The 24,266-nt window shown below is 42.3% G+C and overlaps 1 protein-coding gene across 4 annotated transcripts in view; it reads right to left on the minus strand.

Annotated features, from left to right (window-relative positions):
* The window catches only part of LOC147033968 (uncharacterized), a 35,727-nt gene that overhangs the window by 6,078 nt on the left and 5,383 nt on the right, over positions 1-24,266 (minus strand). For 3 of the 4 annotated variants that reach the window (XM_085873915.1, XM_085873910.1, XM_085873920.1), the window contains 4 exons: positions 19,487-19,774; positions 12,688-12,866; positions 11,324-11,576; positions 870-3,053 (listed from right to left, as the gene is read on the minus strand). In XM_085873915.1, the coding sequence (XP_085730041.1) occupies positions 870-3,053; positions 11,324-11,576; positions 12,688-12,866; positions 19,487-19,774 (2,904 nt within the window). Of the gene's footprint in view, positions 1-869; positions 3,054-11,323; positions 11,577-12,687; positions 12,867-19,486; positions 19,775-23,612; positions 23,777-24,266 lie in introns of those variants that run through there. The other variant, XM_085873929.1, reaches the window with a different exon arrangement.

Consider the following 24,266-nt stretch of genomic DNA (forward strand, 5'->3'; position numbering starts at 1 on the left):
TAATTTTTTTTTTTTAATAAGGCTCACTTGGCTGCACCTGGATGGGTTTGAGGGGAGAGGAGTAGCAGCTGAAACCCAAGTCATATAGAGGTTCTGCCTGATGACTTCATCTTTGCTTTTTACTTGTTTGGGTTCCTTCTGATAACTCCAATGCAGTACCTATTTTCTTTGGTCTTCCATTTGATTTGAATTTAATTTTTTTTAATGACAAATTGGCCACCAGAAGAGTTGGCTCACACCAAGTCATTCTCAAGACTGCGCAGGGTAAGGATTTTATGAATACTATCTAGTTTATTGATTTGTTTAATATTTGTCTCTAACATGTAGTAAGTGAGGTTAAAGTTATGTTAAGGTGACTGAAAATGTGCCCTGGGAACACATCCTCCCACCATTATAACATGACGTCTATGGGAATATCTTGTCTGCTCAACGTCGTTTTGCCTAATGTTGCACTTTCTAGGAACGCATCCACGATGTTGTGGCAACTTGTTGCAGTGTACTTTAAATTAAAAATTATGCAATTTATTTCAGAAAATATCAGACTTTGCAATATTTTTTCATTTATGCAATTCAATGTCTTTAAACAGACAAGTCAATTCTGAATAAAAGTTGAGGCCCGGACTTATGGGGAGGGGATATCGACTTATACGCCGAAAAATACAGTATATCTGTCATACAAATCAATTCTAAAAAATAATAATAATAAAATAAATATCATGAAAATATATCTCAGTAATCTTTAAATACAATCAAGTGGTTTGGTGTTCTCAATGCAAACAAATTACAATTTCCTAGCATGGCACTGTGATGTCGAAGGAAAAAGCAACCGTGGTATGATGATCAAAGAACCATTATAAACTTCTGCTCACCTGATGTTCTTTGAAGGGCTGGCTTCCACGGTGGCAATGCTGTCGCAGGACCTCTGCCCGTCTTCTCGGGGAGATTCTATCACGTTACCCTCGGCATATTTCCAAGGTGGGGTAGTCGGAGTAGAAATGTAACCAATGTTGATCATGTTACTCGTAGCCAAAGGAGCTGAAACGGCAAGGCCCTCTGCGATCGGAGTTGATGTCCGATTTGTCTTGTTCGGTGGAAGGTCCAACGATTGTTCCGGTTGAGAGGAAGAGCTAATGCGGGGTGGTTTCTCTGGACCTTTAAACAACTCAAACCCAAAAATCTGGGGATGCGGATCATTACCTTGAGCAGAAGCCTCGATATTTGAGAGCGATTCAATTGAATTGCTTGAGGTATTCTCAATATCTTCAGTGGTCTCAAAGGTAAATTGGTGTGATGTTGAAGTGCTACTTGAAGGAACCGGAGTGTCCAACAACAAACCAATGTCAGAAATTCCAGATTTCTTCTCTTTATTCTGATTTTGAGAAAGCTTTTGCTCACCTAAAACTTGGTCAGAAGTCGACTCAAAAACCATCCTTTTCTCATGTTGTGTATTCCGGCCAACACTCGAGTCACTGACCACCGACAAAGAACCATTCGCGGTCGATTCGGGCTTGCCAGTAGAACGCATCCGTGCAGATCTCACCTGAAAATGAGCTTTCGGCCTGGATTTATCTGCTGGCGCTTGTCGAATAGTGTCCAGAACACCCTGATTGGAACTCGCATCTTTCTTTAATATATCCACACCTGAGATCTTGGAAATATCTTGCACTTCCATTATTGGCCCCTTGTCTGCATTCCACTCGGCAAGCTGCATCACAGAGTTTGTGCTGTCGCTCATAAAATTGTTTTCTGGTTTGGAAAGTGGATCATCAGAGTCATGGAACAAAACTTCAGACGATGGAGAGCTTGAAGTCTTTACTAGTTCTTGCACGCTATGCACATATTGCAAATCCTCATCCTTCTCTCTAATAATCTCGCCCATTCGTTCGTTTTGGATCAAATCGACTCCACGTCCAGAGAGCACCAGAAGTGGAGCCGAAGAATGTTTCTCCATCTTACCTGGCTTTTGGTCAGACGGAAGCTCCAAAATACTCTCAAAGTAAGTGCTCTGGTTAATACTAGGCTGATCATCGACGGCGGTAAAATAATGATCATTGGATGGTGTAGTGCTTGCGGTACTCAAGCGTGCAGATTTCACGTGGCAGTCATCTTCCCTCGAGAGGTTTTCTGGTGTCGTTTCTTGAACGATCTCTCGATAACCCTCCGAAACGGTGTGACTCATCGTCGGTACAACATGCGAATATGCGCTCTTACCTACATTTACTTGTGTCATTACCTCTGCAAAAGGTTTTTCATCGGGTGTTGTCCCAACATTTGAGATTCCATTCTCAGCATCTATCTTTTCAGACAACACACTATCATAGCTGTGGGACAGAATATCAGAAGGGCACGATGTTGTGGAAATCTCTGCCAGTTCCACAAAATGAGGTGTATAATGCGAGTCGCCATCCTTTGTTTCAATGTTGCTGCCAACTCCTTCATGACGGGATTCTTCTTCATCCTCTCGAGCCCTGACTAAAGGTTGATCCAAAGCGTTTTGCTCAGATCTACCTGGCTTCGGACTTACAGGAGAGGCTAGTACAGAATTAAACAGAGGTAAGGGCAATGGTTGCAATGGTGCATTTGATGAAACAACCAATTGCAGAGGCGTGATTTTTCTGGGTAAAGGTTTTGGCACCTCCGCAGGGGTGGTGTTGTCATGAGGTTTTGCGGGATTGGAAGTGTGAAGCAAAATGGCTGGCTTATCCACATTCTCCCGCTCAGTAATTGTATCAACTACATGCCTTCTGACATCAGTTGTGCTGATCTGCTTTACTGAAGGAATGGTAGAATGGCTTTCAGAAGTGTCTGGAAGATATGCAGAAATTGCAGGATCTGGTCGTGAGGGACGAAGAATGCTGACCAAAGCAGAGCTTGAGGCTCGTTGGCTTTGCCGGTCTATAGGTGGTGAATCTGGTATCGTATAATCTTCCCGTTCTGAAACGGTTGGGAAAACTTCTGTATCTACTTCCACAGCCAAAGAGCCGCTGCCACCTGCGTTCTTGCTGCGCCTTACACCAGAACGCCGCTGAAAGCCAAGTTGTGGCACGAGCACCCTAGCAGGAGTATTGGTAACATATTAGGGGAGGGGAGGGGGAGGAAGAAAGAAGAAAGAAAGAGAGAAGGGACACAAAAGGACAGGAAAGGAAGGCAGCAGCCAGTTTCAGTTTTGCAGCCATCAGCGATATGTAGCTTAAGTACACAACGATATGTAGCTTAAGAAAAAGCCAGTCCGTAAACTCGAGCAGATGGCTCTATTGTCAAACACCTCGCCACCCATTAGGAATGAGAAATGCAAACGTCCATTGGCAAAGCAAGTCCCAGAAGTTTAGTTGGTGTGAGCCAACAATTAAAGCAGGAACACCCAAATAATTAAAACATGACAGCAAATCAAATGAATAAAACAAGCAGTCATAGACTGGTACTTACGAAATAATCAACTTGACCTCTGACCTTGTCTAATAAAAGCTGTCTCTAGAGAAGGTAGTGATGCAAACCAGACGTTTCTACGATGATTCTGTACCAAACCATCAAAAATCGAATTTTTGACCTCACTGTGACCTTGACCTTTGACCGATTTTGACCAAAATCTAATCAGCGCTAGCCATCACCCTCCTGAATCACGTGGTGTAATTTGATACTGGTAGCTTCTTCCATTCGAGTTACCGCAAATTAACGTAACGTAAAGTCACACTCAACGCCCCCCCCCCCAAGCTCGAAAGGATGCCGGGGCGAGCGCGATGTCAGCGCGCACACGCAAAACCTTTACATGACTCAACGACGCGTCTGCTCGAGCGCGCTGCGCCACGTGACGAGCCGTGACGCGGCGGGTGAAATATTTTTATACAATCTTAAAACGTCTCCCTTACACCGGAATTCTTACAGAAACCTGCAGAGCGTGTCCCAAAACCCCCAAAGATGCAAACGTTGATCACACAGACCCCAACAATAAACGGTCCCTCAAGGAGACAGTTTTGGGTTCTCCCGTACCTGCACGGACCCGCGGTATCACGGCACCCACATCCACCCTACGCACTCGATGTATTTCTCTCGATAAAAGTGAATTTCAGGTCGAATTCGCTCTATTTCAGTGTCGATCAACCTTATGCAGTGCGAAAGGTGGAAACATAATTGAATTTGAAGTTAAAATCAGCGCCGGAAACCGTGTTGAGGTCTCCGGCGCACCACGAGGCAGACAAAAACCATTTGGCACCATTTCACCACGCCGCCTCTCGTGGAGACACGACACCCGACCAAAGTCTCATAAAACATCCGATTTTTACCAGAATTGCGACAAGCGAGTGCTAAGCATACTTAACCATTACCGAAAGTGAAGACAGAATTGAAATTGACTTTAAAACGAGCACGTAAGGCTGTGTGTTACAATCCCCCTCATTAGCATAATCTTCAGTTAAGCCTCAGATACTACACCCAACATAAATCTCATAAAACATCCGATTTTTACCAGAATTTCGACAAGCGAGTATTAAGCGTCCTAAGCGATCGCAGAAAATCGAAGACAGAATTAAAATCGAAGTTAAAACGAACTCCTAACGTCGACCGAAGCAAAAATACTCCATTTCTCCACAGGAATTTACGGAATTGTTTAATATTATTTTATCAGTCATAAAACCGTAATATTCGGCCATCCACAAACCATCTTTACACCATCTGACGGCTTAGCGAATCAGGCATGCGACAATAAGCTTTATTGGATGAAAAATGACTTTTAAACATCATGTTTATGGAAAACACAACGCGGCCTACAACGAGGCAAGGCATTCTGCACCATGGGCGCTAACACTGAAATTTTTAAAACAGCCGTAACTCGACAAATTGACACACAAATTCCGCCGAACTTACCTCGATCTTCCAAACTCACGCTCCATCAACAATACCTGTGGTAACTTTTCTCGAGTTATCATGTTTTGGATGTTTGACCTCACTGTGACCTTTGACCGATTTTGACCAAAATCTAATCAGCGCAAGCCATCACCCTCCTGAATCATGTGGTGTAATTTGACATTGGTAGCTTCTTCCATTCTCGAGTTATCGTGCCTACAAACAAACAAACGAGCAGTCATAGACTGGTACTTATGAAATCGTCAACTTGACCTCTGACCTTGTCTAATAAAAGCTGTCTCTCGAGAAGGTGGTGACGCAAACCAGAAGTTTCTACGGTGATTCTGTACCAAACCATCAAAAATCGAATGTTTGACCTCACTGTGACCTTGACCGATTTTGACCAAAATCTAATCAGCGCGAGCCATCACCCTCCTGAATCACCTGGTGTAATTTGACATTGGTAGCTTCTTCCGTTCTCGAGTTATCGTGCCAACAAATAAACAAACAAACAAGCAGTCATAGACTGGTACTTACGAAATAGTCAACTTGACCTCTGACCTTGTCTAATAAAAGCTGTCTCTGGAGAAGGTAGCGACGCAAACCAGAAGTTTCTACGATGATTCTGTACCAAACCATCAAAAATCGAATGTTTTGGATGTTTGACCTCACTGTGACCTTGACCTTTGACCGATTTTGACCAACATCTAATCAGCGCTAGCCACCACCCTCCTGAATCATGTGGTGTAATTTGACATTGGTGGCTTGTTCCGTTCTCAAGTTATCATTTTTTCGATGCTTGACCTCACTGTGACCTTGACCTTTGACCCATTTTGACCAATATCTAATCAGCACTCACCATCATCCTCCTGAATCACGTTATGTAATTTGACATTGGTAACTTCTTCCGTTCGAGTTATCTGTACCAAACCATCAAAAAATCGAATATTTGACCTCACTGTGACCTTGACCTTTGACCGATTTTGACCAAAATCTAATCAGCGCGAGCCATCACCATCCTGAATCACGTGGAGTAATTTGACATTGGAAGCTTCTTCGTTTCTCGAGTTATCGTGCCTACAAACAAACAAACAAAAACGGAAGTCATCAATATACTTTCGAAATCTTTAGATTTCGTAAGTAACAAACAAACATACAAACAAGCAGTCATAGACTGGTACTTACGAAATCGTCAACTTGACCTCTGACCTTGTCAAATAAAAGCTGTCTCTTGAGAAGGTTGCGATGCAAACCAGAAGTTTCTACGATGATTCTGGACCAAACCATCAAAAATCGAATGTTTTGGATGTTTGACCTCACTGTGACCTTGACCTTTGACCGATTTCGACCAAAATCTAATCAGCGCTAGCCACCACCCTCCTAAATCACGTGGTGTAATTTGACATTGGTAGCTTCTTCCGTTCGAGTTATCTGTACCAAACCATCAAAAATCGAATATTTGACCTCACCGTGACCTTGACCTTTGACCGATTTTGACCAAAATCTAATCAGCACTAGCCATTACCCTCCTAAATCACGTGGTGTAATTTGACATTGGTAGCTTCTTCCGTTCTCGAGTTATCGTGCCTACAAACAAACTAACAAACAAGCAGTCATAGACTGGTACTTACGAAATAGTCAACTTGACCTCTGACCTTGTCTAATAAAAGCTGTCTCGAGAGAACGTAGCGACGCAAACCAGAAGTTTAAGATGATTCTGAACCAAACCATCAAAAATCGAATGTTTTTGATGTTTGACCTCACCGTGACCTTGACCTTTGACCGATTTTGACCAAAATCTAATCAGCGCTAGCCATCACCCTCCTGAATCACGTGGTGTAATTTGACATTGGAAGCTTCTTCCGTTCTCGAGTTATCGTGCCTACAAACAAACAAACAAACAAACAAACAAACAAACTAACAGACACGGAAGGCATCAATATACTTACGAAATCTTTAGATTTCGTAAGTAAAAAGGGGAATAAAAACAAAAGTTTTGATTAAAAAGAAGATAAACACGGAAAAAAAAAAAAACACGTTTCCCCACAAGGACATTAAATATTTCCAGACACTTCTCAATTTATTCCCGCTTCGGGATATATGGGGAAATATACAACTTGAAACTAAACTTGAGCCGAGTAAGGTAGAAAATAAAATCCTCAAAACACGAAATGTATGTTGGGAGAACACACCCACCACCACCACCACCACCACCAACAAAGACTCCTTTTCCATCAATCCCAAAGCTATGTAAGGTAGTGAAGAGGAAAAAGTTTTTTTCTCTTCTCTTGGAAAAAAATGAAAAACCGACAGGAATGTCCCGATTCACACCAATCACACGAAGCATTTTCAGATGTTGGATCATTTGGGAACACCACTTCCTTGCTATGCAAATGCAACTCGATGTTATAACAGACAGCTTACTGGAACAGAAGCCAAAACCAGCCACAAAAAAAACACATCCCAATTAACAGCCTTACTTCGATACTCCAGAGCATCATATAAGAATTAAAAATAAATAAAAATCCATTAACACACCTTTCCAAACGACACCTGCCACAATTCAACACCTACAAACAGCAATTTCTCAGCAAATACGAACGCCACACAAAGGTAACATTGGCATGTCGGACCGAGTCCAGGACCTCAAAAGTGCACATGTCTGTGGGTGTTGATAGAACCAGATATGTGAACAGATTCAAGACCACCACACAAAACTATGGCTGTGCTTAATCTGCTCGATTACATCACGTGTGAACACCCAAAATGAAAACGGGCTCAAGGCTCAACAACAATTAAATAATTAATGGAGTATTTGCACTTGGAGCTCTCATGATACAATCACAGTCGAGATGACATCAGTGGCCCTAAGGGTAAACGATGAACGACACACGTTGGACCTTCTCAAGTATCGCCGTTGGACTCGATCACTCGAGTTGTCATTTTTACGCTCGCATTACTCACTGCCCATCTTATCCTTCGTCCAGTCAAACCCAATTTAGTTTGACAACTACCATTACAAAATCCAAACACACAAAACTATATCCTTGGACTTGAAGGGTCGTCATTATAACAAGAGTTGCGTAGACGTGTTGACGTGCCCAGAAGGATTTATACTGTAGGTCACGGAATCAAATAAACTATGACTTCTACAACCACCACCAAATCTTCATTGATCCCAATTATTACCACCTCCTTGTGAGTCTGCTGGGCAAAGTCTGTGGACCAAGTTTTTCACCAACTAGGTGGCCAGGCCTAACGTTCAACTGAAGGCAATTTGGGCAGGAATGGGAAATTTGTTCAAGGTGCTGCAGATGATGAGCCCGAGCCTACACTTCATGAAAGATCTTTGGCGTTCGCCGACTAATGCCCAACAGATGGGTCCACAGCTTCATGTCCACCCGAAGGATGGAGCACTCTATGATGCAACACCCAGCATACGAAGCACCAATCCACAAGTTTATAGTCAGCTATCAACCTTGGAACAGACAGCTCAATGGCAAGTGTGCTACCTCTGCACCATCCTGTCAGAAATAAAAAAAAATCTTAAAATTTGTTGTTCTTGGTACGTTCAACTTTACCTCCAAAAACCAATATCAAACCTTACCCAATGCAGTTTTGAGAAAAAGGACAAGTGAAGGGTCTTTTCAAATGTTGCTTTGTGTTTCGCACTAAACAAGCAGCACTGGGCCTCACCATTATTTGTCTGAATGCTGAATCGCAGTGATCACAGTTACTCTGCCCTCAAGGCATGAGACGGCGTATATATAATATATATATATATATATATATATATATATATATATATATATATATATATATATATATATATATATATATATATATATATATATATATATATATATATATATATATATATATATATATATATATATATATATATTAAAGAACTGCTAAATGGAAGGTTTTTGAAAGTGCCAACAAGGCAAATTGTGTTCTGCAGCTTCTGAATACAATTAAATTGAAATAAAAATTTTAAAGACTGTACAAATATATCTGCATACATATAGTGTTATGAATCTGGAAGCCATGAGCACTCAACATACAGGTCCTATAGAACAGTTATATCGGTAAGTATGTGTTTTTTTTTTTGGTTATGGTCCCCGTCCCTTATTTAATGGGTGAATAAATGTACATGCGCTGTGAGTTATTTTGATAGTTAGGATTTTTACATCACTCACAACTACGGCTACTACATCTACAACTACAACAACGCTATCTTCGCTCTCACAGCGACAACCCTCTGCTCACGGCATTCTCCGCGCACTCGTTGGTATGCGGGTGTGTTCTGAATTTGTTCGGGGATGGAATTCCATTCCCAAATATGGCCATGAACCGGTTCGCTTGGCTGCTTGCCAAATAAGGGAATGCGTCGTGTCCCACCCAATGAGAGCGGGCCACGATGAGCGGACCGCGGCCGAGAGCGACAAAAGGAATGGAGTGCAAATAATCGGGTAGATCTGCTCGAGCAGGTAGGAAAGGATCTGCGCACTGTCTTCGTCGCCGGCTTGCTCTGGTTCCCGGGAATCTCGTCGCTGGCGTGACCTGCGTCGGCTGCCCATGGTCCGTTTGTGCCGACTGGTGGTCCGGGAAGGTGTGGAAATCGAGCCGTGCGCTCGTGGCCAGGTGGCCTGCCACTTTCTCATCCATCAGCTCGACTTCCCTGCGAGCTGAAGGGATAATAAAGACCATTTTGGGTCTGTTTCTTTTGGGTGTGTGTGTCTGTCTGTGGGCCCGTCTATAAGTCGGAATTGTTTAAGTGCTTGTGTGTAAATTTGCATTCTCTATTAGTTGTGATAACTCTGCCCCTACGTGCTTCCCTCGTTTCCCCGATTACTGTGAATAAATACCCCCATTTGTTAAATGTATCAGTTCGTTTCTGTGTTTCTTCCATTGGCTTAGCATGGCGCGTGTTGGTAAATTACAAAGGCTGTTGCCGCTGTAAATGTACATTTGGACCGAAGGGAATCGGAAACCATCCACTCGGGTAGCGCACGGGTCGGGCATGCTAACGGCTTGACTCGACGAGTGCCGTCGAGGGTGTAAATTCCCCAGTAGCTTTGTCCGCGTGGGTAATTGGGTATATTGAAGTTTGGCAATTAACCCTACCCCACACGGTCAAATTATTGGCGATTCACGGTCCTTCCAGTAAGGGGCCCGTACCTGACGGAGTTATCCGAAAGGTAGGATCTAAATTCCGGGTGTTTGGCAGAGTCGATCCTACGGCTCCACCTAGCGTTTGTGCTTGCAGCCGATACCCGGCTCCGCAACAATATATATATATATATATATATATATATATATATATATATATATATATATATATATATATATATATATATATATATATATATATATATATATGGAAAGACTCACCCACATCTCTCACCTGTGAATGGAGGGAATAGCCAATCAGCTCTCACCTATTTGACTATGCCCAAGTGGCTAGGATTATATGATTAGCACTCAGCACTTACCTTGCATAAGTCTTCTTGGGTTGCTTTCTGCAGCTACTTTGGTTGGAGGAGCATGGGAGGGGTCAATCATATATTTCAGAACTTTTTACTTTGTGACCAAATTAAAATTAGTTATTCATGCTAGTTTGTGTCCTTTATGACATAACTAAAAACAATAAGTTTCCTGTTTGGAATGATTTTCAATTTTGACTGCCAGACAAGCAGAGTATTCAAATTTTTATTTTTTTAAACAAACAAACAAACAAATAACTTGCACCTCTCTCTCTGTGCTAAACGGTGAGGATGACATTTCATACATTTTGCCAATTTCAGAGCCCAAATACTGCTTTACTGCAGATTCGTGTTCCGATTCATGTTCTACAGTGTTCAAAATATATAATTTAATTGACATCAAGTTGTTCCTTGATCACGGATTGATATATGTGGGCAGAGAAAGGGAAACAATTGCTGAACCCCACTTTTTGATTCGCGTGCGTGGCGTAAAAATGGAGAGGCTTTCCCGAAGTACGTTTATCACCTTCGAAGTAACCTCGACAATGACACATCAATCAAAGAAAACAAAATGGCAGGGACCCCGATAACCCCGACCAAAGAATGGTTCAATCCTCGTAAGGTGCTCATGTCTAAACAAGTGGTCGAGTCACGCTGCCCTCCCATTGACTACAATCCCTCAAACACTATCTTTTACTTAAGGTCGACCAAGAATCCAGGCACATTCAATTCAAAATAAAGGATTGCCTAATGGCAAGCCTGTGGCCTGTAAAAATTTGAGTATCAAAAAGGCCTTTTTAGTTTTCAAGGCAATACTTTGAACAACTTTACTTGATCACCTTTATTTCTACATCTTACTCAGCCAAAGTCCATACTTGCTGAACAACTCTTGCATGGAGAGAAGGTTCCATCAAACTGCACATGCCTCGAAGCATGTGCTCAACTCATGTGCGAATACATCAGTGTCACACGATCTACAATCACAGCTCACTTACCCAGGTTTGTCTTGCAATTTCACTTTCTCTTCCTTGAAGAAGGGGTTGACAGAGGGACTTGGGCGATATTCGTTTGGTGGCATTGTCACCTCCTCCTCCTCCTCCTCCTCCTCATCCTTGTTCTTGTTCTTCTTCTCATTCAACTTTGAGAAGAATGGTACCTTCAGCTTCTTTCCTTTATGTAAATCCTCCGTTGAAGATCTACCCAAGGACCGATGTTGTGGCGAAGGAGATGGTGACAAATTCCCTTTCGCTGCAGTGGCGAGAAGACAAAAGAAGATAAGTTAAGAAAACACAGCACCAGTGTGTCTTAAGTGGGGCACAGTGCATGGCGGAGGTCGGGGTGAGGGGTTGGGAGGTGATAAAGGTGGTGGATGAAGAGACAAAGGAAGGAAGTATGCGGCAGTGGCGAACGCGTAAGGCATTGCAAGACATTGATGGCAGAAGCAAGCATGAATGCAAATAGAATAAATGTTACAAAGCACAACTTTATATCTAATGGTGGAATGAGCAAAAAATTTGAGAAAACAAGAAATCAGATTATAAATTTCTCCATTTTAAAATGAAAAAGAAACTAATACAAATAGCCAAAGGGTGCGCGTGTACTGGAACGTAAAGAAAATCCAGGTGTTAAAAACTGATTACTGTTGCCGTGGCCACAAGCTTATGGAAATGACGGAGTGGCGGGGATGGGGAGGGGTGAGGGTGGAAGCAAGTGTGGCAGTGACCTCACAGGGATAACTTTGGAAGTCAGTGCGACTACCAAATGGCACCCTCACAGTGAGGGTCAATGCAGTGGTTCCTCTGTGCATCATGGAGCCCAACTATGCATTAAGAGTGGTAAAACACCGTTTGTAATCCATACACATTTTCACTAATTGTCAAAAGAGGACAGCGTACCGACATTACAACATTCGTCAGCTGGTATACACCACATGGCAAAATCTCGAATCACGATGACAATCCAAAACTTCAATGCTGTGCAATCCACCACATAAAATAGTCCCAAATTTGTTTGTCATAATGATAGAGTAAATCAGTGAAGCATCACACGTGATGTATACCACTCTGATAACAATTCCCACTGCGAGGGATGACGTATGCTGAGAATTTTCCTTCAATAATCAACAAGGAAAGTGACAGTCGGTTACAAGTGTTTGCTTCAGATTGGATTTGACAAATTATCAGAACAAAGAGTCCACACGAAGAAAGCCGACAGAATCGAAACATTGTTTTCACATCAAGGTCAAGGTGTTCGCAAACGGAGCGGCGCCAACAATCTACTTACTGCGTGAGCAAAGATAACAGAGCAGGCAATGGAAGGAAATACAGCAAGGGTTTGGAGGGAGAAAGAAGAAACGTACAAGGGGTTCCACTCGCGTTTTCACTGATGCTCAACGTGCTGCTGCTTCCGATCGAGTCAGAGTCAGACTCGCCGCCGGCGCTCCCAGCGCGGCCTTTGAAGAAAGGAAGACCACCGCCAGACTTGCCGGTGGTCAGTGTTAACATGGACCGTGACAGTTGGTTTTTCTGCATCGGAGACCTGCCACGTGAAGGACCAGATCACATGTCTAACCAAAAACATTCGTTCATTCACTTGGTTCCATTTCCAGATTCTTAAAGTATTCATTGCGAACAACAAAGTATTGGATGCATCAAAACATTCTACAAATACAGGAAGATGGAACATTGCGGAACATACAAATGCAGGGGGTATTTTTTGTCGTTTTTCCTACATCAACCCATCCCTAGCTCAAAGCTGGCCAATTATCCTGCACCCGATGAAAATGCTCCAACGTCTGGTGGGTTTCTGGGCTTTTTTATTTGATTTTATTTGACACCCTCCTCTCGCACTTATTGCTGTTCAATGTGACAACCAAATAAACGAGCACTTGCCCATTATACAAAAATACATTTGGCATTTGTCTGTCTGTCAGTCTGTCTGACCACAATACATTCAGTCATTACTTGTCCAATATCAACCAAACTTGCCAGGGAGACTAAGGGTCACATGACGGAGGTTGTAGTGACTTCATTGGCCCTCCTCCTCAAGGGAGTTTTTCCAGGTTAGAAAAACCCCTGTTTTCAGGTGAATAAATCGCTTGTCGTGGCATTTTGTGGGGCACACTTAAAGGAAGTAAAAGATTACGAGAACCACAAACTACTCGATCAGTTCTGTCCAACGTATGATTATCTTTTTAAACAGCCGCTACCATTTTCAAAAACAGAGGGGCAATACCCCTGGGCACTCATCTCGTACCAGCTGGATAAGATAACCAGGGAACCACTGGAAGGCATAAATGACCCAGAAGATATGTAACTGAGAAGAAAGTAAATACCTCTGGATTTATTTTTTAATGCCATGAACAAACTTCAGGATATCACGGGTGATAAAGATTGTGGTCAAGTTTCATCGAAGTTGTGTGATGCAGTTTCGGAGAAGAAAGCAAATACATATTTTGGGGGGGCAACTGCCCCCCTTATAGCCCGATTTTTCCAATGTCATGAACAAACTTTGGTACATCACAGGTGATGAAGGTTGTAATCAAGTCTCATTGGAATTGCATGCATTGTTTCTGAGAAGAAAGCAAATACCTATTTTGGGGGGCAACCCCATAGACCCCCCCTCCCCTCAGGTATGATTTGTTTAATGCCCTGAACAAAATTTTGTACATACATGGTGATGAACATTGTGGTAAAATTTCATCCAAATTGTATAAGTTGTTTCAGAGAGGAAGTTGCAAGTATTTGTGGACGGACGGACGGACGACGCGTCATCCCATAAGCTCCCCGGAACTGCGTTCCAGGTGAGCAAAAAAGGTAATCATACGTTTAACAGTGGAGAGAAAGTCAAGTGTGGCAACAGTAGCGAAAGAAACTTGGAGTAATTCTATGCTTATCACGTCCATCACAGACGAACGGATCCAAACTATCTCGGCCTGCTAGGCCTCTACGTAAGCCGTTAGCCTGGCAGCAATGATCTTTAGCCAATAAAGGTGCTTAAAGGAGCCTTTACACATCAATGATGTATTCCATTGCCTATCAAATTTTTCCAGCCATCAGATTTTGTGTGGACTGTATATGGATTGTTTACAACTTATCTTGGGGCCTCATATGTCCTTTCTCCGAGCCATGGATTAAAGTGCGAAGTGAGATATGTACCCCCCCCCCCCCGACAACCTTATGGCCCAATCGTCACCTTTATTTGACACATAACGCCATTCCCATCGGTCAATAACAGTGTTTAATCACAAATTCCCATGCTTTCCACTTAAAGCAAAGTTGATTGATGACAAAAAGTTCCATCAATATAGACCCAAAATCAAATTTTGAGGTTAAAAAAATAAATAAATAAAAATCCATTTTGCCCCGTGTCCCCAAGTCCCCACCACCTGGGGCACGAACCGGACGTCAAACCCAAAAACTTTACATATTTCATGCGTCCTCCAATACTGATTGCATATACAAAGTTTCCATTAAACAAATGTTTAAAAAGTGATCGCAATTCCATTTTTTGGTATTTGACTTTTTGACCCCACCCCAGATGGTGAAGCCAAAAACTATACTGCTCTCGCACCGTGCCACGTAATGATCATAATTCGCAAGTTTGGTGAATTTCTGCACAACTTTTTGGGAGAAGACAGGACAGATGGAGCCAATCACAATATCCACCTTCCCCCCCCCCCCCAAAAATGTGGGGATAATAATATTAACAAGGTGGCTGGCAGGTTGACCTACACTGCTGGACGTACGCACACTCACCTCTAATCCGTCTCGCCTGGGTTTGAATCCCAACCCAGCTATAAACTGCCATCCTGGTATTTCACAGGCAGGGCGATTCATGAACGTGTGTGCCATCCCTCAGATAGACGTTAAACTGGGCAAAGTCCGACACCCTGCCAGCATTAGTTGGTGGACATTAAAGATTCCAAGGTGTCCTTCGCGAAGAGTAGCCGAGCTATTGCTGGCACAATGAACAAATTGCAAATTCCTCCTCAAACCTTATCATACGTATGGCCTGGACAGCCCGTTCGTGAAAGACTTGGGCCAAGCTTCCCCCAGCTAACCCCACAAGAACGTGGGAATAATAATAATAATAATCATACTATAATGGAGGCATGTGTGTAATATATACTGTATATAAATATATGTAAATAATCGAAATATGTGGAGTGTGCCGAGCACATTCAGACTAACTCAACAAAATGTGAAAAAGTCAAGGGGTGTGAATACTTTCTGAAGGCACTGTTTGTACGTGTGTATAGTTATGTTTGGAGGGGTAAATTAAGGGATTTCACTGGAGAGACGGGATTGCGCAGAGTTGTTTGGTCCGTGGACATGTAGGAAACATCTCGAGGTAATTAAGTAGGGAGACTGTGAGCTTAAGTGTTATGTGTCACCACGTTGGGGGGGGGGGGGCGTGGTGTGCTGTTAATTAGGTCGGGATCAAGGATAACTTCCCCAGTATGTAATTAACCCCTGAGACTTTTCCCTATGTTTTTATAACCAAAACCACGATAACAACCATGCAAAGTGTGTCAAGGGGGCAGAGGCACCGCCTTTCCCGGGTTTCGTGTAAGCAGGCCACGCCCGGAAGGCGGAGGATTGATGGGCGTGGCGCGATACGCATGAGGAGGGAAGGAGAGTGTGCTTCGTGGCCTCCTCAAGGGACCTCATAAATCATCTCGTCGTGTGGGCAATCATTGTGACCTGACCGGGTGCAAGAGAGGAACGGTCGGCATATTCGCTTGTGAAATGAAGCTGCACGGCGGTCTCTGAGCCTTGGTGTTAATTACCGCTCACAAATTGCCTGATGTACGTTCTTCCTGTGACGAGAAGGCAGCATGGCGCCATTTTGTCGAGCACGTCTACGAAGCGCCTCAATTCCACGTTCCATCAGAACCATCTGGACCAAGGAGGGATTTTTCTTTGGTTCATTTTCCCCTTGTCTTTATTTAAGCCTGTGTGGAGGCGCCTCAATTAGAATTAGATTTAGTTTTCCTCACATTTTCCTTTCATTATTATAATTTGAAATATTGGCATTGTAAATATTTGATTATTGTTATTAAATTATGGTTTAGTTAATTCGATTTGATTGTGTCCATGTATTTGTGGCATTCTGGTGCAGCGCTTAACTGTTTTCCCGTGCGTGCATTAATCTCTGAGAGTCTCTACTGGAGGCCTCCAAGGGAGAAGTTTGGCCATCCGTCCAGGTAGGGGTTACACTCCCTGGACACGACAATATTGCTATGTTTGTGGGGTAGATGGAGGAATTTCATCATAAAGATAGGACTGTGTAGTGTCGCATGGTCCGTGGACAAGCAGGAGACATGTCAATGCAATTTAAGTTGGGAAAACTGTCAGCTTAACTTTATGTGTCACTGCATGGGTGGGGGTGGGGATGGTGGTGGTGGTCGTCTCAATTAGGTAGGGTTAAAGACTAATTGCTCCCAGTATGTGATTGCCCCCTATGACCTTTTCCTACGTTTTTGCATTGACAGAGCTGGCTATAAAAAGGAAAGACGATTTAACAACCGGCAGGCCATGCTCCGAGGCTTGAGATTGGTCAGTGTGATGTGGGGGGGGGGGGGGCGGGGGGGATGATCGAACAGCATATAGTTGAGCGAGGTACGCGATTGAGACGGAGGGTCTCGCTGGCTGGCTTTTCCTCTTGGCATGACGAAATAAGATGCTACCTTATTCCCAAACCCTCACTTTCCGCCAAGTGTACTCAAACACCCATTCCCAAATCCTTAATTTCCAACACCTGGACTTCAACCCTCGCTCCCATGCTTGATTCTTAACCGCAGCTCATGAAATTAATCGAGGCGAAGGGATTTATGCCTCCTTGGTGATACACCAAAAGGCAGAGTATTGGATAATTGAGGCAGGTATTTAAAGACCAACGAGATGGGATTATTCTGGAAGAGGATGCCATATCTCGTACCTTCCTCTACATACAGGAAAGATTGGGGTTCAAAGTAAGATGGTTAAGGGTCCTGTTACCCTTCTACATTGTGGCAATGCTGCAGGCGACCGGCGTAAAGCTAATGCTGCTTTTCCGATCGCTGAATCGCCTTCCCCGCTCACCTTTTCCCCCGCTCCCCATCCCCTTCCCTCCAACAGCGTAATCCCGAGCTAAGTCTTGAGTTTTCTATTTACGACAGAGTACAGGACGAACAGTACGTAATATGTTTACCCTCATCCACCTCGCTGTTTTGTAATAAATTTAAAAGGTAAAACTCGTGCTTTGTTTATTTTATAACTGTATTTACATGTTCATTTCAATGTTAACATGTTTTATATCCATTTTACATGTTTATTACCTTCGCAAACTTCGTTTGATGAAGGTATTGTATTGACCCCTGTGTATTTATTTATTGGTAAATATGTGTGCGGACAACATTGCGCAAAAACTGCTGGACCGATTTGCATGAAATTTTCAGAGATGATGTGCAGCTACTCAAGGACGCCAGGCGAAGCTTTTGGGAGCGATCAGATCAAAGGTCAAGGTCACAAAAAGGTCAAAATCGTTTTTTTGCGATTAAAGTGTCAATTTTGTTCCAATTTACATCAAATTAAGTCCAAAATGTTCAGTATTCAAATCCCGATCCACTGATATAGCGTATGGTATAGTGTTTGCAACCCTAGTTAGTCTGTGGACGTCAAAGGTCAAGGGGGTCACCAAAATGGAGTTTTTGATTGGGAAGCGTTGTGGACAACATTACACAAAAACCACTTCGCAGATTGTCATGAAATTTTGTGGATGTGTTTGGCATCACGAGAGGACAAATTGATTAGATTTTGGGAGTGATCAGATCAAAGGTTAAGGTCAACGTCACAAAAAGGTCAAAATCGTTTTTTCGCAATTAAATTGTCAATTTTGTTTTGATTTACAGCAAATTAACTCCAAAATGTTCAAAATTAAATTCCCCATCCTCTCATATGACACATGGTATAGTACTTTTGTCACCCAAGGCAGCAGTTGGGGGTCAAAGGTCAAGGGGGTCACACAAATTCACATTTATATCGGAAAGCGTTGTGGACAACTTAACACAAAAAAAACAAAATGCAGAGAGGCTTTAATTGTTTTTGATTTGTTTGGCATCATGAAAAGACAAATCCATTAGATTTTGGGAGCGATCGGATCAAAGGTCAAGGTCACAAAAAGGTCAACATTGTTTTTTCATGATGAAAACGGTCAATATGTTTCCGATTTACATCAAATTAACTCCAAATTGTTCAGTGTTCAATTCCCCATCTTCTGAAATGACACAAGGTATAGTACTATTGTCACCCTAGGTAGCGGTTGTGGGTCAAAGGTCATGGGGGGTAACGAAATGCATATTTGTATTGAGATGCGTTGTGGACAACTTAATACAAAGGTAACTAGTGGCTGCGGCGAAGGTATGCGCTCTACGAGTGCCCGTTCTAGTTACAATTGTGATGTGTATATTTCTGGCTGCCGTCTATCTTCCTCTTACATTTCCTCGAAGCCCAGGAACTGAAACCCCCTTTTCCCGTTGGCTCTTGGTTTCCACTATCGCGGTTTTAACTATCACGACATTTTCCAGGAACCTAAACTCCACGATATTTGAGGGTTCACTGTACATTACGTTTTTGGGAAAACTTCAGCTTGAATTAAATTGTAAAAAAATGTGTACACAAAATAATTTAATTTTAAACTAATTAAATAATGCAACTATCACTGTTCCCCACTATTTTGTGCTTCCCTATCGCACCCCAATTGTTATATGTTTTGGGTGTTAGCTCTTATATGAGCCTAAACATTGTATCCCAAAAAAAAAAATCACAGAACATGGTGATAAGCTGAGAGAATATTGATGGTATTTACGGGGACTTCCTGTTTTTACTGGCCGTCATAGCCGGGCACTTCAGCCAGTAGTAATATTAATATACCGCCATCTGCATGGTATGAAAATACACATTTTATTTCGCCTCCTGCTTAGCAGGATGGACACACTGTTTGTTGGTAGATTACTTTGAGTTGTAGGCAGATATGCACACAATATGATGGTACATGAGCTATCACAAATATATTACAAAGTACTCACTTGTGGGCCAACTCTGGGAACAAAGGAAAACAAAGACAACACTTCTACTACCAACAATAATAGTAACAATTTCCAAGAGAAAACTCACTTTCCAAGAAAGCCCAGGGTCAACCCTTTCTTCTTTTTCTTCTCCACATCATCCTCATCGGTGCTGCCCATTGCGGCAGAGCTGGGCACGACAGCTGAAACAGAGTCACTAATGCTCTTCTTTCCCTTCACTTTGTTCTTTAGCTTTCCAAGTGTCGAGCGTGGCTTCTCATGATGGGAGAGATCAAACATGCTTGCAGTCATGTTGTTACGAAGGAACTGGATGCTCACTTCAATCTCCCCACGTTCTTTCGATTTTTCCCCTGGTTTGGACTGCAATGAGTACCACCTGCAGCACAAGCATGACCACATGGTTAACAGGAGATCAGAGTGGTGACCAGAGTCTCCTTGGAGATGAATGGCCTTTCAGAAACAGCTGAACATCACAGTCTTCCCAAACCCCTTCCATTCAAAAATAATCAAACTAATCCAACAGGATTTTGTACTTCATTTCCTGGGATCTAACCGGCATGTACATACCAGATGAGGGGTTCAGAGGCATGAACTTGTGGGTAAGGAAATTGTTGCAAAATTTGGAAGATACAACTTGCTTGTCGAATTTTTACATCATTCTATGTACGTTTTTCCATTCCCACAACTGAAACTGCCACAAATGAACACAAAAATCCACCAACACCAACTACATTTAAAAGTCCTGAATATGTATAAATATATGCCATGTAACCTGAACACGACTTGTTTGGCCTGATAAATGCTCCAGAAACATTTAGATAAGTGACCTTTTGACTGACGGGCATAGTTTCAATGGTAAACAAGAGGAAATTAGTCAGGGGAAAGAATGCTGCTCCATTAGATACAACGGACACGATAACCAAGCAGCGTGCACATTTTTCCGTCGTTCCATCAGCGTTCGGGCCAAATGGCTCACGTGGACCTTTTGTACCTTGGCTATTTACAATGGCCAGATTTGCTTTGGCAAGCAAGATTCGTCCGATGCAAGCAATTGCTGACAACTGGCCAATTTGTCGAAAGATTATGGGACAAAATCCATTAAATGTACAGAGATGAAAATCAAAACGCAGGATGCACAGACTCCAAGGTAAGCAAAGCTACAACCGGTGAATGTTTGAAACGAGGATGCATAAAACCATTCCGATTCATCGTGGCACAAAATACACAGTACTGCACTCTGATTTTACCACCAATAATATTTAAAACTCGGGGATATACCTGTCAACGAATGGTGATTTACAAGACATGAAAAAGGCATTTGATAGGACGGGTGAGCACAAAATAACAATCCGATTAGTACCGATTAGTAACCTCCTCCGTCAGGCTGAAAAGTTTACGTGTTGTATCCCAATGAGGTAGGATCTGAATCTGGACCGAAACAAGCAAAAAAAAAAAAAAAAATCTAACTGGTTCGTTCTTTTCACCCAACCAAATCATCCATCAAGTTTTGTCATAATCCGTCCACAACTTTTTGAAATATCATGCGAGATATCGTTGTTTGGCCCGACATCTCTCAATAGTGAGGAATGACTTAAAAATTTAAAAAAATTCTTGCATCCACATCCAAATCTTCACCACAATGGAATAAATTTGTCCTTGACAATCACCAAACATGTCCACCAAATTTCATCTGAATTTGTCCCCAACTTTTTGAGATATCCTGCAAACAAGCACAAATAAACTAGAAATCACTCAAAGCGACACTTAATGAAACGAAACGAACGACAATGGCACTCAGTCGAGCGCATACCTCCGCCAAGCTGAACAGTATACGTTTTGGGATAGGTCCCACTAGCCATCTCACTGGTAGCCAGATCTAAACCAAAATTGAATCGGCTTCTCATAACTTAACCAACTCATCCACCTAATTTTGTCATAACTCGTTTTGTCTTAACTCATCCACAACTTTTTGAGGTGTATATATATATATATATATATATATATATATATATATATATATATATAAAAAAGACCCCTCATCTCACACCTGTGAATGGAGAGAATAACGAATTGGCTCTCATCAAATCAATTAACCAAGGTGGCTAGGATTATATAAATAAATCAACTCCTCCCATGCTCTTCGAGCCAATAAAGCATATCAAGGTAAGCCCTGTGCTGTTTCAAACACTTTCCAGAGTTCCTCCACACATTTAAAGATGTTTACAGACAGTACACACATGAGAATCCCAATGCTACACACCCCCCTCCGCTGCCAGACCGGTTTCATCGCTTGTTGGCGAATAATCAGTGACAGCACAGACAGAAATGCATACCAATGAGGCTCCCAAGCATGTACCACGTGAAAATGTCAAAGGCAGTCAATATATAAATAATAAAGAAAGACCCACCCACATCTCTCACCTTCCAATTCCAAGATTGAAAATAAAGTCACAAATGCACAAATGGTATAATTTGACCGAATGTCATCATAATTTAGAAGACAGTAATAGATTTGAATGTTGTTTAAAACTACCTGTTCAGGTAACCGATTCGTCATTCAAATGGGTTAGCCGATTATTGTCCCCATGTAAGGAACCTAGGTTCAAATCCGATAGAATGGATGCGCGCGTGTGTCTTTGATCGTTATCTTCATAATTTGGGATTCCGAAGGTGGAACAGAGTCCTCCCAGGACTCGAAGTACCACTTTCGTTTCGGTGAAGGACCATGATTCATAAGCTGAGTTGTGAAGTTTTCTTGTTCTCAGAATTATTATCCCGAGGGTTCTTTTCAGGATCTTCACTGAGCTCCAGACAGCCTCCATCTGTAGTTTGTTTGTGGTAATGTTCTCAGGAATGGTTTGAAGGATCTCTGTGGTTCTTCTTTATCATTACCGTGCTCCAATTATTATCAATGGTACAATTTTGGTGCTCTTCAGCTTCCAGGATCTCATCACTTCACTCATGAGGTTTTGATATTTGGTCATTTTCTGGATTTCTGTTATTTAAACCAAAATCACTGGGTACTGAAACCTCAATTAACAACTCCTTATTTTCGTTTTTGTATCTGAATACTTTGTCCGGTCACAGTGCTGTGTTTTCTATGTTCATGCTGGATGGGATCATCAGGTCGTACGTGAGCATTACGTCCTCATTTTCAATTATTGCTTTCGATTCATGTTTTCATGAGTTTTCTGGAACTGGCTGGAACTCGGATATTGAAATTTTTGCAGATGTGCCAGTGGATTGCTCGACATAACTTTTAGTGCCTTTGTGTGTACAGCTGTTCTGACATAGGTTTTTATCTGACATCCCAATAGGAGGTGACTCATGCATACTGATTCTACCTTGCAAAATGTACACTTGTTCGATTGGCTCAGTACTGCCATTTTTTCAAAGGCAATCGTGTCGTGTCCTTGGTCATGGGCATCCATAATGATTTGTTCTCTGTCCCAATTGAGCTGACCTCTTCAGCTGATCCTTCTTTGTCTATCCCCAATCTGTTGGCTGCTCTTAGAGCACCCTTATTCTGGACATTTCCATCTGTCTGTCTGTCCGCGAAACTTTGGTCAAGCCTAGGGGCTAAACCACTCAACCGATTCCAATGAAATTTGGTAGGTAGGAACAATATTTCTGGGAATCGTGTGCTTTCGAATATGGGACCCCGGGCCCTAGCAACGGCATAGGAGCGGCCCTTTAAAGTGGTCAAAAAAAAAATCGAAAAAAAAATAAAATAAAAAAATCATGGTAAAATGTGCGCATTACATTTGTCACTCATTTTGGGGACTTAAATGGGATAGTCATGTTAAAACTTGATGTGATGTAGATCTGGTGATGACGTCACGACCGAAATTTCAAAATTTGGCACTACACCACTGTTGGTAGATCATCAGTTATCGAAAATATCAAATCAAAAATACATTAATTATGCAATATAATTAATGTACTTTTGATTAATCATATGCAGTCAGCAAACATGGGAATATGCAGTCAGAAAAACAAATCCCCCAAACTAACATCTCTGATCATCGTTTATCACATCAGATCAGATGTCATTGTAAAAGATCGATCGTTATTAATTTATTCCTCGACAACATAGACAAGATCAGATTTTTTTTTTAAAAAGTCTGATCTGCAAAAAAAAAAAAAAAATTCATACTTTCATCAAAACGCTTTAATATCAAGATCGTCTCGACTCTAGAGGTACGAACACTCACCTGCAAGCTGTCCAGCCTGGGTTTGAATCCCAACGCAGCTATAAACTGTCATGCTGGTGTTTCACAGGCAGGGTGACTCGTCAATCAGTGTGCCGTCCCTCGGATGGACGTTCAACTGGGCATCCCATGTGCCGGCATTAGTTGGTGGACGTAAAGATCCCACAGTGTCCTTCACAAAGAGGAAGCAAGTTATCACAGGCACTCTGAACAAATTACAAATTCTTGCCCGAATCCGCAGGGGCACTGCATCAGTGGCACAGCTGTGACTCAGTGATACAACCAGCAGGCCAAATTCAGAATTGAATATCAATCCAATATTCATTTCCCAAAAGCAGCATTCCTTGCTCCTAAGTGCCAAGAATAAAAACTTTAAAGGTTTTGCCACTTTGACAGAGATGAAGGTGAATATTGCAAAATATGAAAATATATATAGTTACGGTTGTGGGGGTACATGGAAGAATATATGAGGGAATATAGTATTGTGGCGAGTTGCTTGGTCTGTGGACGTTTAGGAGGCATCTCGATGCAACTAAGTGGGGAACCTGTGAGCTTAAGTGTTACGTGTCACCACACGAGGGGGTGGTGTCGTGTTAATTAGCTCAGGTTTAAAAATAAACTTCCCCAGTATGTGATCACCTCTCTGTAACTTTTCCC

The sequence above is a fragment of the Eptatretus burgeri genome, chromosome 1 (genome assembly GCF_056783735.1).
Source record: "Eptatretus burgeri isolate ZD-2024b chromosome 1, Ebu_testis_v1, whole genome shotgun sequence".
NCBI classification, from domain to species: Eukaryota; Metazoa; Chordata; class Myxini; order Myxiniformes; family Myxinidae; genus Eptatretus; species Eptatretus burgeri.